We start from the raw sequence: 19,326 nt of genomic DNA, 5'->3' as shown, positions 1-19,326 counted from the left end.
TGTGTGTGTGTGTGTGTGTGTGTTTGTGTGTATAAATTAAATATAGAACGGTGATTAAACTGTCTTGGAACTACCTGTGCATTAAACGGTTTTACTGCATACCTGCCAACCAATCAGAATCCAGTATTCAGACAGACCATGGTATAATTATTATTATTCAATACTTAATTCATTTTATAATAATTCATTTTATAGTTACACTATAACAAGGACACTTTAAAATAAAATACATTATTTTACACTGTCCTTGTTACAGTGCAACTGTACATTTAAATACTGAGTAATATTAATTAACAACATGTAGTGTTAAGAATAGGGCTTGGTTTAGGGTTATTACATGTAATTATGCATAATTTACTATAGTAAGCCGATGTGGTGTCTGTAACAAGGACACTGTAAAATAAAGTGTTACCAAATAAAGTATAACCAAGATTTTAATCTGACAATTTCACTGTTTTCAAACTTTTGGATCTCACTGCTTATCTTGAGCCTTTTTATGACATTTATATGAAAAACGCAAAAAAGGAAGCACCTACCTTAGTGTAAACCCCCCAGGACAGTTCAGTCTCTGTTACCATGACAACGATCCCAAACATACCGAATATGAGGGCATAGTCACTAAGCCGCTTGCGCTTCTCAAAAAGTGCCCTCCTGTGGCCCAACTTGTAGCCAATATCTTTATTTTTTTTCTGTGGTGCGTTGCCACTCTCTCGGACCAGGCTCTCATTGGACGCCTTGCTGGGGTCCTCGCCAACACCCTTAGAGACGACCACTTCCAGGCCGGAGCTGTGAAGAGTCTGGAGCGGCTGGGTCTCAGAGTCATGCTCTGCTAGGTTGCGTCGTGATGCCGCCAGGCTGCCCAGTGGTCTTACCACTCCTCCATTGTACTTGCAGCTGTTCATGGCTATCTGAGGGAGTGAGTGAATGCTCTCGGTGAGGGAGGGCTTGGATCCAGCATGGCTCAGCTTTGTTCGCTCAGCATGTGCCTGTCAGCAAAAATCACATGCAGACAAACAGGTGTCAGCAGCATATACACTGAAACCCAGCATTAATCTACTCTGTTGGCCCTGCTCCATGACCAGAGTGACCCAAGGCACATTTCATCAGAAAACCTACTGTAGCATCTTCACACCACAGTTTAGCAATGACTAAATCCTAATTGTACAGTAAACAATCAATTGATGAATAAAGCCTACATTTATACATATAGTATTATATTAATCTTCTACTATCATCAAACTGTGAGGTCTGCTAAACAGTCATGGGGGGAAAAAACAAATAGAAAAGTTAGGATACTAATAAAAAGAATAGTATTTCGGTAACACTTTATTTTAAGGTGTCCTTGTTACATGTTACATGTACTTGCTATTATAGTAACACTTAATTGTGCATAATTACATGCAAGTAACCCTAAGCCAAACCCTAACCATATAGTAAGTACATGTAGTTAATTCATATTACTCAGTACATAAATGTATAATTACACTGTAACATGGTCACCTTAAAATAAAAGTGTAACCAGTATTCCTTTTTAGTTCATTACTCTGAAAGAATGCGATGGCAGAAATTACCCACACAAAACAGATGTGCAGCAATCGTGATGATTTGCGGCCTAAATATCCCGATATGGGGAGGTATAATGACATTTGGATGTGTCACTGTTTGCCTGGAGTGAGGAGTGGGCTTTCTGAAAACCCAGAGTGGAACTAAAATGTTTGGAATACTTTCAATTAGGTCTGATGAGATCATGATTTTGCGCTGATGATTAGTTGTCATACAAATAGTTGTGATTAATGATTTAATTGTCTGTTTTGTTAATGTCACTTACAGTGTAAGACTAATACATTATGGCCCGGTTTCACAAACGGGGCTTAGCTTAAGCCAGGACTAGACCATAGTTAATTTAAGATATTTAAGCAACTTTTACAAAAATGCCTTAGAAGAAAACATTACAGGTGTGCATCTTGACACAGAACAATGACACTGACATATTTTAAGATATGTCAGAGCAAGATATTTTCAGTTGAGACAGCTCAAACACGCATTTTAGTCTGGGACTAGCTTAAGCCCTGTCTGTGAAACCGGGGGTATATTTTTATATTTTAGACAATCTGGAATCATATAATTAAAAAGGATCTCATGAATTACTTTAGTGCTGTGAAAATTAATATATATATATATATATATATATATATATTCTCTTTTGGTTCAACTTTAATCTTCTTGGTCCTCTTTATATTCAAACTGTAGCCAAGCAAAACTGTGTGTAATATAATATAAATATAATATTCTTCTGTCTCCACAGAAATAAAATCAACAACTCATCTCCTCACCCAGTGACAACGTCATTAAAAACTGTAAGGACAAAAAATGTATAGCTTTGTGCGAATTATTACATTGCTTTACATGCTTAAATTTCCCTGAAAAATTATCACAATCTAAAATAATTGTGCAGATAATTAATCAATAATCGCAAAAGGCCTACTCCTTTTTTATATAGAAGCAATATCAAGGCTGCACTGATATTACAATTCTGACTAATACTTTTAAATATTTTAATATCATGACAGATAAATGATATATGGCTGATAGGCCTATTAAAATTATGTACTATTTCTCATAAATAAAATGATCACTAAAAAATAAAAATCAATAATCTGAAATGCTATACATGATTTTAGGCATTAAAACAAGAAAAGTAATATTTTGGAGTTGAGACTCGCTAAAGATCACATTACATTTTAAAAAATTAACATCAGTGTTAGATGATGGCAAATGTAATATAAATGTAAGTGAGTTTAACAACTTCGTCTTACATACACTCTTAAAAATAAAGGTGCTTCACGATGCCATAGAAGAACCTTTTTGTCAAAATGGTTCCATAAAAAACCTTAAACATCTGAAGAACCTTTCTGTTTGACAAAAGGTTCTTTGTGGCGAAAGAAGGTTCTTCAGATTACAAAAAGGTAAGAAAGAAATGGTTCTTTAAAGAACCTTTGACTGAATGCTTCTTCTATGGCATCGCTTGAAGACCCTTTTGAAGCACCTTTATTTTTAAGAGTGTACAACTGTCATTTCATAGCACTTCTTTCCTAAATGTTCTGAACTTAATACAACTCCACATTCCAAACAGCCCATCAGCTAATGTAAGTTTGAGTGTGTCAAATTTTTAAAGTCAGTACTATTAATAGTAGGCTCTGAACACAGAAGAGGCCACTTTGAAATTGATGGTATTAAAATCACTGCAATCGCTGCAGCGTTGGTGACAGGAGAATATGCCAACAGAATCATCTACCTTTGTATGAAAGCTATAATGCAAAAACACATCACTAGTAGGCACGTCTTCAAAAAGGATACATTTTGTACCGGAGGATGAGGAGAGGGTACTTGCAGTGCATTATACAAATTCACACCATTCTCTGTGCTTAGATGCGTTACACAACCTTGCAGTGTTTCCTTCTAAAGCAACTAGGACTGACCTGGTAAGATCACATTCATAAAGTATTTATTGTTGAAAAAAATAAATCAAGTGTACAGAATACAAATCTTGATACAATTTGTAACATTTTGATTTCAGGTTTAATCACTTTTTTATGTACTTTTCAAGACGTCTCCGTATCTTGATATTTGCATATTTAAGGGGGTGTTTACACAACACTATTTCCAACTAAAAACTGAAAACTTTTTATGTGTTTTGGCCGTGCCTTTACACAACAATGGCATTTTGGGGGTATAAAAAGGCAAATCTTTAAAAACGGGTTTCAAAGTGCAAGTTTTTGAAAATAATACCGTTATCATCTCCATGTAAACTACAAGAACACGAAATTTGTAAAAACAGTGACGGCATGCAGATTACGTGTTTAGTCTACAGGCAGGTGTGTAGTGTTTCTGTATAAAGTGGCATCGCCACCTACTAGCCTGGCATGCATAATACAGCGTTATTCTTTAGTCGTTTTCACAGATCCATGTGAACGGGGATTATTTTGACAACATTGTCGTCTGCATGAGAAATTTTCCAAAAGCGCAAAGGAAATTTTTTTCTGTTTTTAGTACAATGCCGTCATTTAATGGCATCCTTAAAGGGGATCATATGATGTTGCTAAAAAGAACATTATTTTGTGTATTTGGTGTAATGAAATGTGTTTATGCGGTTTAAAGTTCAAAAAACATTATTTTCCACATACTGTACATTATTGTTTCTCCTGTATGCCCCGCCTTTCTGAAACGCGTCGATTTTTACAAAGCTCATCGGTCTGAAAAGCAAGGTGTGCTCTGATTGGCCAGCTATCCAGTGCGTTGTGATTGGCCGAATACCTCAAGCGTGTGACGGAAATGTTACGCCCCTTACCATACTGTCAGGCCATGTTGTTGTCAGGCCGGATTATAATGACTGTCTTATACTGTCTTTTTACGCATTGTGTTGCATCGCGCCGCGTAAACATAAAACCATGTCTGCATTTGTGATCGGAAAAATGACAAACAAGCGCTACTCTAGCCTACACTGCTCAAAACTCGTGTTTGAATCATCAGTGGCAAATCTTTTAAATGAAAACGTACTTACAGTCTGTGAGTAAGAACAGCCGGCATTGTAGTCTACTCTCCCAGGATCAGTTGGAAGACCAAACAAAGTAGTTTCACTTTCTCAACTAAACACACGGGGGGCTAGAGTGAGCAGCGGCCGGCGGCCTAGAGTGAGGAACGGCCGGCGGGCTGAGTGAGCAGCGTCGGGCGGGCTTGATAACGGCGCGGCCGGCAGAATGGATTTGACGAAGGAGCGGCCGGCAGGCTTGCGGCAATCACATGTGACGACCCCGGGCTGGACTTTGCTTCGTCCACGGTGAAAGCCGATCCGGAGTTCCACAACAAAAAAATTATAAAAAAAAAATAGTTTCTGATCGCTGCTGAGGTGAAATGTTTTCTCATACCCCGTGTAACACATAACTTGTTATCACAATGGCATTTTGAATATTAGATATCAGAATGAAAAGTAATAATTCCGTTTTCACCAGGCTCATTCATATGTTTTTTTATACAATCGCCAGCGGGGTCAGCTGAGATAAAACTACACATTTCCTGACATGATTCTGTGATGCTGGACATTATTATGTCACACAAAGAAACAAAACACGGAGAATGTGGCCACTGGCCAAAGACACTGAACGCCTTTGTGATTATTTTCTGTACGATGGGCTGTTGTGGCTGAATGCCCTTCATGAAACCTTTAGAGCAAACTGATCCCATTTAAACGGACCTTTTAGTCTGGGAGGAAATGAGGTGGCTTGGAAGAGAAAGAAAGAAAGAAGATGGGACCTTTAAAGGGTTAAAGATAGCCCTTTCCTCTTCTTCCTTCTTATAAATGTCTTCCTGAAGCCGTCTTTTCTGGCTTTTTGAACAACAGCATTAAACCCTGAGGTGGTATGACCCTTAATAAACAGGAAAACCTCTGTGAGAAATGCTGCGGCTCTCTAATATATCAAAGACACATGCTGCTATAATGAGAATATTCATTAACATTTTCTTCTGATATCTCACTCTCTCTCTCTTTTTTACATACACTAAAGATGTCACAAATAATGCAGGGAACTGCACAACTATTTTCTTTTGACAAAGAGAAGCCATGGCAGTAAAACAGGTTTAGACATTTGTGCCCAATCGTATCAAACACTGCTTCTAGACTTCAGTTTGATATCAGTAACATTGTGTTAATACAGAGATAGGGCTGATGTGACACAAAATTGCTGATTGTTTTCTTTCAGGTCTTTAATTTTTCATCATATAATCTATTAATTAATTATATTAGAGAGGTTTATCAGATGTTTCGCATGACATTACTTCAACACCAGAGCAAGGATCACTGAGCAAGCAAAGAAAGGCCAGCCAAAAGGAAACTCTAAACACTGCGAAGGAAGAATGAAAAAGTATTTACAAGTAAAGCACAGAAGTATATGTTAAGCTTTTCAGAGCACAATGTCTGCACTTGTGGAACTGTGGATCACACAGGCCACAATAGCAAACTACTATTAAGTTTCAGTTTGTGTCACAGGATATTGTAACTGATCGGTTTTAAATGCATGCAATTTAACAAGCACACAAAACGTGCTATTAAATGTCCGATTAAAAAAAGAACTATACATGAAGTCTTCCCTCTTTTTTCTGTTGGGAAAACTGCCAGTGTGTCTGCAGAGTACAGCTGGACACATCTTGAGTGGAGCAATCATGATCTAAGGATCAATGCTTCATTTAATGATACAATTAAATGAAATGGAGCATAAATAAACGGACGTGTGGGACAGATATTGAAGGTTATTTGTTGCAGTTCCTCAGATGAAAAATAATGGATAGTTTATGTATTCCAAAAGTTTTATTATTTGCGTTACCGGAGCAACATGTCTTCCTTAAAAGGGGTCATATGATGCGATTTAAATTTGTCCTTTCTCTTTGGAGTGTTACAAGCTCTTGGTGCATAAAGAAGATCTGTAAAGTTGCAAAGACAAAAGTCTCAAATCCAAAGAGATATTCTTTATAAAGGTTAAGAGTCAGCCACACCTACCAAAAACGGCTCATTCTAACACGCCACCACATACCTACGTCACTATGTGGGAAGATTTGCATAACGCCGCCCAAATGTTCACGCAAAGAAAGAAGGCGTAACTTTGATTCTCGCTGTAGTATTGTTGCCGCCGCCGCATGTCGTGAAGACGCTGTGTGTTTCGTTGTGAAAGCGAAACTACTTTCTTTGGCCTTCCAAAAGAGGACGATATCTGCTTCATCATGCCTGGAGCTGATCGGTGCTGGTCGCTGAGGAAATACTTCAACTTCGCGCTGTGGATCGCCGGATCGGCTTTCACCGTGGACGAAGCAGAGTCCAGCCCGGGGTCATCACATGTGGTTGCCGCAGGCATCACAATATGGTAAGGGACGTAACATTTCCGTCACATGCTTGAGGAATTTGGCCAATCACAACGCACTGGATAGCTGGCCAATCAGAGCACACCTCGCTTTTTCAGCTTTGTAAAAATCGACGCGTTTCAGAAAGGTGGGGCATAGAGGAGATAGAGGAAAATAATGTGTTTTTTGAACCTTAAACCGCATAAACACATTTCATTACACCAAATACACAAAATAATGTTCTTTTTAGCAGCATCATATGACCCCTTTAACAAAGCTTGTACACAATAGAGCACAGTATTCAGAAATACTAAAGGTCTCTGACTCCACCTTGCCCGCTATATTCTGCCCAACTGATAAGACTCTCTGTCTAAATGAATTTTCTTTGACTGTATACTCTCATTAGTATACTTCCTTTCAACTATCTAGCATCAGATATCAAGAGTTTTTTTTTTTCTTTCTTTGAAAAGGTCAGTTTATTTTTCTTCCTTTGTTAGCTTTCTTCCTGCCGTACCGGTGCTGCACTTGGGTTAAATCCAACCTTGAAACCCAAAAACAGTGTGTTTGGAGTGATTGGTGAACCATACTAAAACATATTAGTGAAAGGTGCAGTGTGTGTAACTTGTTGAGGAAACTCATTTTGACTTTTCTTTTCATGTACTTTTCTGTATTATTTTTATATTTTACAAATCCATTTGGTGACACTGGTGCACAAATTACACTCTTTAAGGTCAATTATTAACCACGATGTAGAAAGAAAAGAATCTAAACAAGGAAAGGTGATTTGCTTTACAGATATCTGTGATAAAGTGTGTTTTACTGAAGGGGCATTGTTTCCTGATAAAGAACGATGATAAAGACTACTGCAGGAAATGGATTTGTGCTGATTTTGATCTTATCCACATTTTAATCACCACATTATTTGTCTATATATTCTATACGTATAAAGCCTTACTCTATGGGACTTGGCTACTACCACCCACTGTGATCGACCTAATAAAGGTATTTCAGCACCTGAGAAAGAGCAAGATAATGAAGACCTGAATGGAGCCTCGGTGAGTGGCATCAGATAACAGGGTCAGAAAAATAAATGGAGCCCTGGGAGCTGTTCGAGTCTTTTGAATGATCTGCAGATGAAGGCACTGGCGCAACAAATAATGAGGGCATCGTTTGGGCACACTGTAAAAGTGGCACAAGTGTAAAAGAGTCATGCAACACAGTTATCTGCAGTACACTGTAAAAATTATTTCTTGAAGTTAAAGATTACTGGAGTGCTTTTTCCTCTTTCTTTCTACTTCAAAATTTCATGTTAATTTTAATGTGTTACTTACTGTTTCTTTAATTAACTGAAATTTACTAGCAATTTCTGAGTGAAAATTGTTTCTACACCACATTTGTTTCAGCGTAGTTTCACTTTGCTTTAATTGTGTCCAAGTAAGAAGAGATTCAAGTGTGTTTTTATTTTTTTATACAAATGCAAAACTGAAGTAACTGAGTACGATATCATAACTTAGTTACGAGCGAAACTGGATCTCATTTTAGACTATGTTCTGTCCTGTGACAGACGGGTGCTCAGAGGAAAGGAAGAGTGAAAATTGATATCAAATCCATCAAAATTCAATCACAAACCTTTGAGCCTTTTTCTACAATTTCAGTACTGCATTACTTACTGCATCTCTTTGCCTTAGTATGGCTGTAAAGATTAGTTGAAATTAATTTTTAAGAATTTAATTTAAGACTTATATTAAATTGTTGAATTTTCAAGTGGCAATAATGATGACCAACCTTTCTATATTTGCTTTTTTTTCACTTGAATTGTCATGTTTAACTATTTTAATTCTCGTTTGGGCACTGCAATAAGACCCTTCATAAGAAGACAAATATCAAGTTTTCGTATGCCCTACGTTGTCAAATTAAATGTCTAAGTGTTTGTGTCTGTGTGTGCGTGTGAGATGGAAAGAGAGAGAGATGTGAAAAGCAGTGGGTTTTTATGTCCGCGTGAGCGTATGGATGAGATGCAGTGTGCTTGATGTCATCGTGTTGATAGGCTGCATTCGAATACATGTTTTAGCAAATCAAATTAGCTTAACATGACGATTAGCTATTCATTTCACACAGAACAACAACATACGACAGGCGTGGCCGCATAAAACGCAGCCGCGTATATTCTATATGAGTGACATATTGAAAGATGTGCTAGTGGCCATACATAAATAACCCACCTTGTGTTTGCCTGCGCGATTTTTCCTGTCCTCCTTGTCGTGGGGCTCTGGCCACAGTTGACTGCTGGAGCCGTACGGGGGGCTGCTGTTTTCACTGCTCGACACAGACGAGTTCCTCTCTAGCGCTCGCTCGCATCGATACAGCTGGCAGAGTGCGGTTTTCCCCTCCTGGTATCTGCTGCTGCCGCCGCTGCTGCTGTCTCTGTCACTCCGCTGATGCTGATGCTGATGCTGCGACAGCAGCTCCTGCTTGTTTCTGCACACTTGCCCCGATCCGCCGATGCAGTAGTTGATGGGCAAGCTGCTGCCCAACAGTAACTGAGCCTGAGGCTCAATTAATTGCCTCTCCTCCTCGGCTTCCTCGCGTGCATTTATCTGTCCTTGACCAGAGTTTGGCAAGAGTGGCTCAAAGGAGGGGTCCCTTTGTTGATTATAACAGGGTTGCTGCAGCAACTGGTTTTGGTCTCGACGCCCCCCCTCCCCGACGCGACGCTGTACGATGTCTTGTTTGTAATTAGCACTCTTTTGGCGCGTATCCCGCGTATTAGAAATGCGCGAAGGCAGAGGCGGCGGCGGCGGCAGATCTGATGGGGAGGGCTGCGGGGAAACGGAAGATCTGTGCTGAGGAGAATGGCTGCTCTGCGAGAGCCCCTCCAAATGGCACTGAGAGGCAGATGAGGCCCCTGGAAACGGATGCGGCTGACGGTCACCGTGGCCGGTCAAAGGCAGGCACTCGGCGTTCCTGGCGCCGCTGTCCGGACAGGACTGTGCATGTCGGCTGTGATGTGAGGAGGTGGATCGCTCCTTTATCGATGGCGGTGGGGGCGGCAGACTAAAGAGCGGGGCGACTGGACGAGATCCTTCCTTTTGACTGTCACGAGCGTCCGCGTCGTTGCTTTGCAGCTGCTGGTGGACAGCTCCCGCGTGCCGATGCCGCATCCCCTCAATATCCGCGTCTTGTTGTGGTCGCTCCTTTGCCTTGAAAAGCACCGACACCCATTCATTGCGATGTGCCCCAAAAGAACCGAGCTGCCTCGTCTCATTGGTGGACTCGAGCGAGCGAGACCTGCCTCGTGACGTCATCGCCGAGATGAACACCGCCCTCGTGTGAAAACCGCTTTATGTTTACAGTTGATAAGATTAAACCTGAGATGCGAATTGGGCATTAGCAAGGTCATGCACGCGGCGAAAGATGGATGTCTTGGCGGGATTGACTTTTTCATGCCTGTGGCACTGAATGACGATATTAAAAAAGAACAAGCATCAAACACTTCAGGGGACAGGTGCACCTCTTTGATAAATTGCTTTATGTTGTTATTATTATGGCGTAATGTACGTCCAAGCCTGCGCGTACATACAATGGTAACCGAGTGTTGAGTGGAAGCTTAGGCGATAGTTAAGCAACAGGCCTATCACAGGAGCATATTCAGTCTGATAGTGAAGTGTTCAAATGATCACGTTTTATGGACAAGGATTAAAACAATGAGTGAATCATTCAGACATCGTCTGTGAATCAGTTTGACCAAGTGTAGAAAAATTTGCTCACAAAGATCATTAGCAAGAGGGTATTAGCCAACAAAAATATCCATTTAACTGAATAATAGTATAGACTATTCATTACAGAAATGTATAGGCTATGTAGGCTATTTTTCATTTTACTATCCCTACATTCACTGATATTTCCAGGTTTTCCATGACTGCGGGAACTTATAGCCTAATTCTAAAACGTACTTTTTAGACAAAAATTTTACTCTAAAAGACAACACTGCTTAAAAAAACTGCTGCTCACTACTCTGCACTGCTCACGTCTAGAATGCCATGAAAAGAAGACTGATACAGTGCTGTTATTCCAAATCAATAAACCGGAACTGGCTGTTGTATAATGTGGAATAAACACACTTGAAAAATACAAGGACGACTAATGAAGAATGGATCTTCCATTTAAACACAAGGTGCTCCGTCCTTGACTGAAACACACTTATCAGAAACACTTTAGTGGTTCATTCTAGAATAAAGGTATTATGCTGTCCTCAAGTAGTTCGTTTTTCATAAAACAAAAGATAATGCATATTCCAATACCAAAAATGCATTAAAGAGTTGGACACTGCAAAATTATGAAGCTTTTATCTGATTCACTGCTGTCATATACCACAGAAACATTTTCAGTCAGAATCATTTATGTGCATGCGATTGTTAAATATTGCTCAACAAGTGCAGACAAACAGTTCTTTAAAATAAAGAAAAAAATAATAATTTAGTATTTTTGAATAAATTCTCCACCTACGCACACTCCAGCTTGTACAATAAGAGGTCTCGGTATAATTTTCAATCTGTAATCACAGAATGCCAATTCATCATTTAATTTCTGTGTGATAAAAGTCTACATTTTACATGTTAGAGATGAAAGACTTCAAGCATTTGTGAACGCACAGATATAAATAACTTTCTTCATTAATAGCAATGATAGTTTACTGAGGACATCCTATTATTCTGGATGATTATGAGAATGGAGATGAGTGTTGGAAAGAATGAGGATAAAGACGCTCTCTCTTTGGTCCTGAAATAACCACAACCATGAGAGCTGTGGATCAGGTATTGCTTACATTGTGCGGACTAAATAGCCACAAGGATAGTGAAACCTGCAAATCACCTTCAATCCTGGGACTAACTGTCACCACATGAAAAAAAAAACAGCTTAATAAAACAACATAAGAAATAAATTTAAATTAAATTCTATAAATACAGAAAGATTTGTGTGGCATTTAGGGTAATGGAACAGAATTTGCAGTAAAAAAAGAAAACAGATGTCATAGAAAGCCCCAACAGAACAAAAAATGTGGTTTAACATGGCTGTTATTTTAGAATCCTTTTAAAATTCAGGCCAAATTACTTATTTTATCAACCTAATTATTATATGATATATTATTATATGATTGTATGATAACAGAGCATTTCAGAAACTAATTTCTGGCATGCAGTTATTTGACCATCTAATTAAAATGAATTTTTTTTTTAATTATTTGCTCCTATAAGTGGGTGAGCAAAAGTCATAAAGTCTGACCATTTATTACTAGAATAAAGCGACTAAATAGAAATATCAATACTGATTATATCAACAAACTATAAAATAAGAAGTTACCATTTTTAACTGTTGTAATATTTCGATACATAATATATCCTAATATTTATCATATTTGAAGATTTTGAGTAAAAACTAAATGTTCAAATCCCGTTATTTCATATAGGTCGAGGTTTAGTCACAGTGTATGTTAGATGGCATGTGCACAGTAAATGTCAAGGCATTTTGCAATCCTGTCTATAATTTTTGATAGATTCACACTCCGTTATTGTATAACATGCAGTGTTATACACACTGTTATCAAAATTATCAGTAAAAAACAGCTGTGAAGTTTTGTATCGTATTTTTCTCAAATATGGATAGAGAAGAATTGATCAGCGAAGGTCGATTTACTGTAGTGCATCCCAAAATGAAGTACGACAGCCTGCTTGCATGAAAACGTAAACTGAATCTCTCTCTCTCACACACACACACACAGACACACACACATATGTAATGCTTCAAATGCCTCTAATTTGAATAAGAATCAGGCAGACATTGCTGTCAGAGTTTGCAATGGACGGTATGCACAATTCAATATGCAGCATACAGTTCCTCATATCTGATTGACTGAGAGACATTGCCTCTGAAACACGCATCACAGGGCAATACAATCTATGGAATGTAATGAGAATGATATGACAAATCAGCTTTCACATACAAGGATATTTTAAGGGGAACTGAAGGAGCTGAACCGAGCTGACAGAAGTCGTGATCCACAAAGATTATTATAAATGCCTAGTGGGAGAGGACGAGGACCAGACTTAATACGCCAGACATGTTTGCTTGTCAAAACAGAAATTGCATTCAGTTTGCTCAAGCACATATTAAAATTGTACATTTTATGCCAATATACAAAAAAAGCAAGAAATTACAAGTTGAAAGATTTGTTTTTTAAAAACAGACAGCCTTGATGTATTTGCATTGTAGCTTGAATCATGCAAGACCCGTTCAGTTCTATCCCTCACACTGGATAAGAAATGTATTTTTTTATTTTATTCATTTACAAATTCATTTTGCTTTTTGCTGCTTTGTTAATGTTGCAGTTGTCAAGAACGATGAGGAGAGAATATTTTCATACTGATCAGCTTGCTATGTGAAATAGATTTAGCTAGTAATGCCACTATAGTTTCAAAACTAAATAAGGCCATAACTTAAAAGGATATAAAAACACAAATTAAAAAATAAATAAAGTATGGGGGGGGGGAGATAATCACATCACCAAATGTGATTATAAAACAAATGTACTAAAAGGCACTTGGATGCATGGAGGGTGTCACATATTTTCCATCTTCCCTGACAAAGGTTGTCTGTATAAATGAAAGGGCAACATTAAGATAGGTCAGAATAAATCATCACAAAGATATGCTTCAAAGGCCTGGAGAAACCTTCTTTCATCACTTCTGGTCTGCCATTTTAAGGCTAATACTAACAGAGGGAACCACATGAAATACCAAATGTGAGGCGGTGAGCTGTGGCATTAAAACTTAAATGTCCAGTAAGTTACAGAATCTCCACTTTCTTACCTTACACTTTACACATCTTCATTCAGATCCTTTTGAACGCTCTTGACAATGACATCAGCACAATAAATAAGATGATATGAAATAAATACATATATATACCGGTTCAAAATAATAAGCGGTCGCAGTTTTTCACGAGTAAAAAAGGTAGTCCACACCGACACAATTCCTCGTTGTCCTGTGTGGACAGATTCTCGGTCTAGTGACGGGCATGCCCTCCAGCGCGTGAATATGCATGCGACCGATGGCGCGAGCGCTCTCCGTGTCTCCTCTTCACTTTCATCTCCAGAAATTACATTAAAACTTAAATGTCCAGTAAGTTACAGAATCTCCACTTTCTTACCTTACACTTTACACATCTTCATTCAGATCCTTTTGAACGCTCTTGACAATGACATCAGCACAATAAATAAGATGATATGAAATAAATACATATATATATACCGGTTCAAAATAATAAGCGGTCGCAGTTTTTCACGAGTAAAAAAGGTAGTCCACACCGACACAATTCCTCGTTGTCCTGTGTGGACAGATTCTCGGTCTAGTGACGGGCATGCCCTCCAGCGCGTGAATATGCATGCGACCGATGGCGCGAGCGCTCTCCGTGTCTCCTCTTCACTTTCATCTCCAGAAATTGAACGTTTGCTTCTTGAAAGGTACCGTATCTCAGACCGGAGTATAAAAGAAAACACTTCCCCCGCAGCTAATTAGGCTATACACGTCGTGACTAATTGAGGAAAAAAGCACAAATCCACGCGAACGTGTGCTTCACCCGCAGCAACTAGAATATTGGTCGCGAGATCCACACTGGACCGTCACGCCGTAGTATTGATCGAGGATCGTGAGAGGAGGGTTATATGACCTTGTGACGTGTTGTAAATTGATGGGGGGATCCCTGCTCTATTTTTAGATCTTGGTTGTTGAGAGACTAGCGGGGGTGGATGAATAGGGTGGGGGCTCGGGGGTTCCCGTGCACGCACGAACCGCAGCAAAATTGATCATAGAATGATACTCATGCAGCTTTCGGAATAAAAGGATTCTACATATGGACGCACCATTGATGGAGACACCATTTTGCTGTTCTCTGATAAGAACTGTTGTTGCCTTTACATCTTCATGGTTTCTATAAATGCATTGAGCAAATTGTAAAACAAATACATTTTTGTAGCACGTGGATAAGCATGTTTCAGCATGTTTGATGGCTTTTTAACAAAGCAATGAGGGTTGTATTCAATCCTGGGTTATCATGTTGTTATTTTTATTGTGCATAACATGCTTATTATGTTTTAATTCCTGTCACATTTTTGAGTATCATTATAATGTGAATCTTTGCTGATACATCACATCCTGTGTAGATTTATACACATTGCTGCAGCTGGAGTCTGTATTACTGGCGCATATGCGCAGTGCAGGAGTGTATGTCACAGAATGACGGACATTTTGCATTTGTTTGCAGCCTGACAGTATATTTAATCTGGAAGACTACTTTAGTATGGAACATCAGTTCAATGGCATGTGAACTGTTTTACTGGAAATTGTCAAGTCAAGTACAGGCCCATCACAATATTTTGTCTGCAGTGTATCTTTCAACAATTTCTGCAATTTGTAAGTTGAGAATGCATTTCAGCCCAATATTACACAATACAACTGTAGCCGATATAGTTAAGGTGCATCAGAGTCGAGAGTAAAGCATGACTCTTTTTTCAATTATCTTTAAGAGGATTAGGAACATTTGTGCATGAGGTTTGCCCAGGGGCCATTATTTGACATTCGAGCAGCCTGTCACTTAAATTGCAGTCTCCTTTCACTGAAGACATACCATAGCAAGGATACAGTGACTTATATGTATGTCTAGCCTTGATTATCTGCAATGCATAGTGGGACAGAGAAAGACCATATGCATGATTTTGACACAGAGTTGGGCAGGTTCTTTTCAGTGTCATGGTTGGTGTTCTTTTCTTGTTAGAGTTATACCCTCATTCTCCGCACATAAAGCCTAGGCATCAGTAATACTCTCATTTTTGGAGTGAAATCTGCTTTCACAGAAGATTATGTGTACTCTGCAGGAATTTATGATGTCCTAATTAAGCCCTCTCCGTGACTTTCACAGCTGCACACCTGAAGGAGAATGAGAGTCAGTCATCTTAAAATTCACCTCACTGCAGTGAAAGCCAGAACATATCTGATATCATTCAATGTCTTTTCATGAACTATTGACAGAGATCCTGATTTACTATTGTAGACGTTCTAGATATAACCAAGATAGTTAAAAGGATAGTTCAACAAACCATAAAAGTTCTGTCATAATTTACTCACCTTCATGTTATTCTCAACCTTTAGGACTTTCTTTCTTCTGTGAAACACAAAATAATATATTTTGAACTGTTTTTCATTGTCCGTACATTGAAAGTCAATGAGGTCCAAAACAACATTTTGGAAGTCATTGAACCTTCATTATACAAACTAAAACACTGACTATTTTCAGAGCAAAGAAAGTTATACAGGTTTGGAACAACTTGACTTTAGGAGTAAAGGATGACAAAATTATCCTTTTCAGGTGAACTATTCTTTTAAAATAAAGCATTTGATGGGTAAATACTTGTAAAACCTGCAAACTGTAAAAATATAAATCAGTCATTGCAATTCCAGGGCCTGTAAGAGTGCATTTCACCAATTTTCTTGTTGAAATGCAATACAAGGTAAAAATCATGTTCAAATCTCAGGCTATTTTTGTTTATTTAATTTTTTTGGTCATTTTGGAGACTTTTCACTTTCAATATACATATATATTGTATAAACCTCATGTAAACCCAGCTGATGTATCAAAAGAAATCCTCCCTAGCAATCTCTATATAATGACTCTACGAATACTTATTCAGTAATCATGAACAACTAGAAAAGCTGTGTTCAATTCATTGGTCTAATGCTAACTGTACAAAGATTTTCTTGAAAAAAATGTATGATAAAAGTCAGCTGCATTGAGGTCTATTTTTCCTTTTATTTTACAGAAAAACGTGTATCCTTGGCAGCAATTCGAAGAGTCATAGCAGGTTATAGCTGAGGAAATAATATTCAGCACTGTACCGCAGTAGCTTACTGCGCTAATCTATAACATATGCATGCAAGACAGCATTCAATTAATATTAATGGATTGTGTTCTCTTTGATTGCTGAGAGGGACCACACGTGGTGATCAAGTCTCAGTAGTGAAGCAGAGCCTATTAAGAGATCTCCTGCGAGGACATCCCTCACAGTGTGTGCACTATATCATTGCAAGTAGTACTTGTTAGGATGTCAGGCAGTGAGCCAGTTTGTGTATACAATCAAAATCTTTGTTGAATTCAGTGAGCTGTATTTCCTGCATTAAATAGCAACAACCTAAACTGGGCTCAGTACAGTTAATAAGCATACTGCTTACTCACCGAGCAGCTACTGAGGGAATACATGTGTGAAACGGGGATTTCTGTTGCTCTGGTGTTTTACACGGTCACTTGTGAGGCATGAACATTGCAGCGGCCTGTAGTGGCGTTGCAGCTCAGCACCACTGCAGTACACCTCCACTGCAGCCTTAATTATGCATGGCAGCTGTAGTGAGAACGCCCACTCACTCACAGGGGAAGTGCAGGGGCAGGAAAGCAGATAAGAGGAGTGTAGAGTGGGAGTGGGTGAAGTCTGTTTGCACTGCCGATGGGATGTAAGACTTGAAAAAACAGAGACTGTATATGCTGATAAGCTCTTTCAAATACAGTAATCAGGTTTTCACAAGATGTCTTCTTTCTTTAATAAATGAGGCTAAACAGGGCTCCATACTAATATGAGAGCAGTAGAACCGGTGCCACCAAAACTCGCACCAGCCCCCGATTTGGTAGCACCGGTGGAGGGGGAGGAGACAAACTAATAATAATCACAATATTACTATTGTATTTCATAAAAAAACTAATATTTGTCTCGTGAAAATTGCACTGCCGATGGGATGTAAGACTTGGAAAAACAGAGACTGTATATGCTGATAAGCTCTTTCAAATACAGTAATCAGGTTTTCACAAGATGTCTTCTTTCTTTAATAAATGAGGCTAAACAGGGCTCCATACTAATATGAGAGCAGTAGAACCGGTGCCACCAAAACTCGCACCAGCACCCGATTTGGTAGCACCGGTGGAGGGGGAGGAGACAAACTAATAATAATCACAATATTACTATTGTATTTCATAAAAAAAACTAATATTTGTCTCGTGAAAATTGATTTTTGACAGTAAAGCACTGAGTTTGAGTTGGGATGCTTGTAATTTTACCTATTTATAACAGTAACATCTTTACGAATGTAAAAACATTAAAAAAATTAAATGTTTTAACACATGCGAGTAGAGACTGTACAGATTGATTCTGCTTTGTTTTTGACTTTCCACAGGTAAAACTATGCATGGCTACTATATTGTACAAAAATTATATGTTCTATAAAACTATATATACATGTTCTATTTAACTTTTAAAACTATTTCTAGGAAAAATATAACTGCAGAAAACTGCCATAGCTTATTAAAATTACTGTAAATGCCATGACTCCTGTAATATATTTAATACAAAATACATGACTATATTAATATCATCATTCAACATGAATACCACATTTCGGCCAAAACAACATGGTTACAGTAGTGTGACTACAGTAAATCAATAGTAAATGTCAAAGTCTAGTCGCAAATGTGACCATTTGCAGTCTGGGCACTGCTGAAGGATTTTTAATTTAGCAATTTAGGGGTAAAAGGTGAAAAGTATTAAAATAGTTATTAAAAAAAAAAAATTTCGCTTCAGACATTTTGCTACCTAAATTATAATAGTCATATCATAATAATCATAATCATAATAGGCCTAACCTTACCTGAAACAAAGCGCTCTGATGATACTTGTGTGTTTCACGGTGAAACTGGATATTTCTGAGATTACAGAATTATAGCTAATTATACATTAATCATGGCCAGATTTACCTGATGATTTCAGAAAACAATAATTCACAGCATCTGCAATTAATTTATACAGATATATCCCTCTAAGGTACATCACAAGTCCCTTATCTTCATTTGTCCTGGACTCTTGAATAAATGACAGAGGCCCAGAGGAGGAAGATGAAGACGTGCTATCAAGAGCAGCTGTGGCACAGCAGCTGGTCTGACAATGTGTATGTGGCCTGAATACACATCTCCTCATCTAAGGTGCCAGAAGAAGGTCACTGCTTGTGTGTGTGCAAACATGTTAGCATTGATTATTTATGAAACTATATCATAGACATTTTTAAACAGCGTCCATCGATTTTTGTTTTGCTTAAGTTTCCTGTTGCCTTATTTTAAGCAAACTACTTTGATTTAAATGTGTTGAATGATTTAGTTCACTGTAAACAGCAAAACGTTCTTTTGATGCATTTTTATAAAGTTTAAAGTAGAAAGTGATTTTGACGTAGGCTAATGCTTTTACTACTAGTGGTACCCCCTCTAGCGGTAAGTTTGTAATAAGGCATATTGAGCTACTACAGTTTTCAGACAAATTACACCTGCATAATTCATTTGCATTCCACAGTGATC

General features: G+C 38.3%; 1 protein-coding gene across 4 annotated transcripts in view; it reads right to left on the bottom strand.

Moving 5' to 3' along the window:
• Positions 1-10,149, bottom strand: part of LOC107585128 (small conductance calcium-activated potassium channel protein 2-like) — a 31,056-nt gene extending 20,907 nt beyond the window's left edge. For all 4 annotated transcript variants that reach the window (XM_016272009.1, XM_016272026.1, XM_016272017.1 and 1 more), the window contains exons 1-2: positions 9,111-10,149; positions 537-986 (exon numbers count right to left, since the gene is read on the bottom strand). In XM_016272009.1, the coding sequence (XP_016127495.1) occupies positions 537-986; positions 9,111-10,049 (1,389 nt within the window). In that variant the 5' untranslated portion in view covers positions 10,050-10,149. The remainder of the gene's footprint in view (positions 1-536; positions 987-9,110) is intronic.
• Positions 10,150-19,326: the final 9,177 nt, after the last annotated feature.

Source organism: Sinocyclocheilus grahami, unplaced genomic scaffold, assembly GCF_001515645.1.
Source record: "Sinocyclocheilus grahami isolate Dianchi unplaced genomic scaffold, SAMN03320097.WGS_v1.1 scaffold5.1, whole genome shotgun sequence".
Lineage (NCBI taxonomy): Eukaryota > Metazoa > Chordata > Actinopteri > Cypriniformes > Cyprinidae > Sinocyclocheilus > Sinocyclocheilus grahami.
The sequence above is the reverse complement of the archived record's forward strand: the minus strand, read 5'-3'. Positions and strand labels throughout refer to the sequence as shown.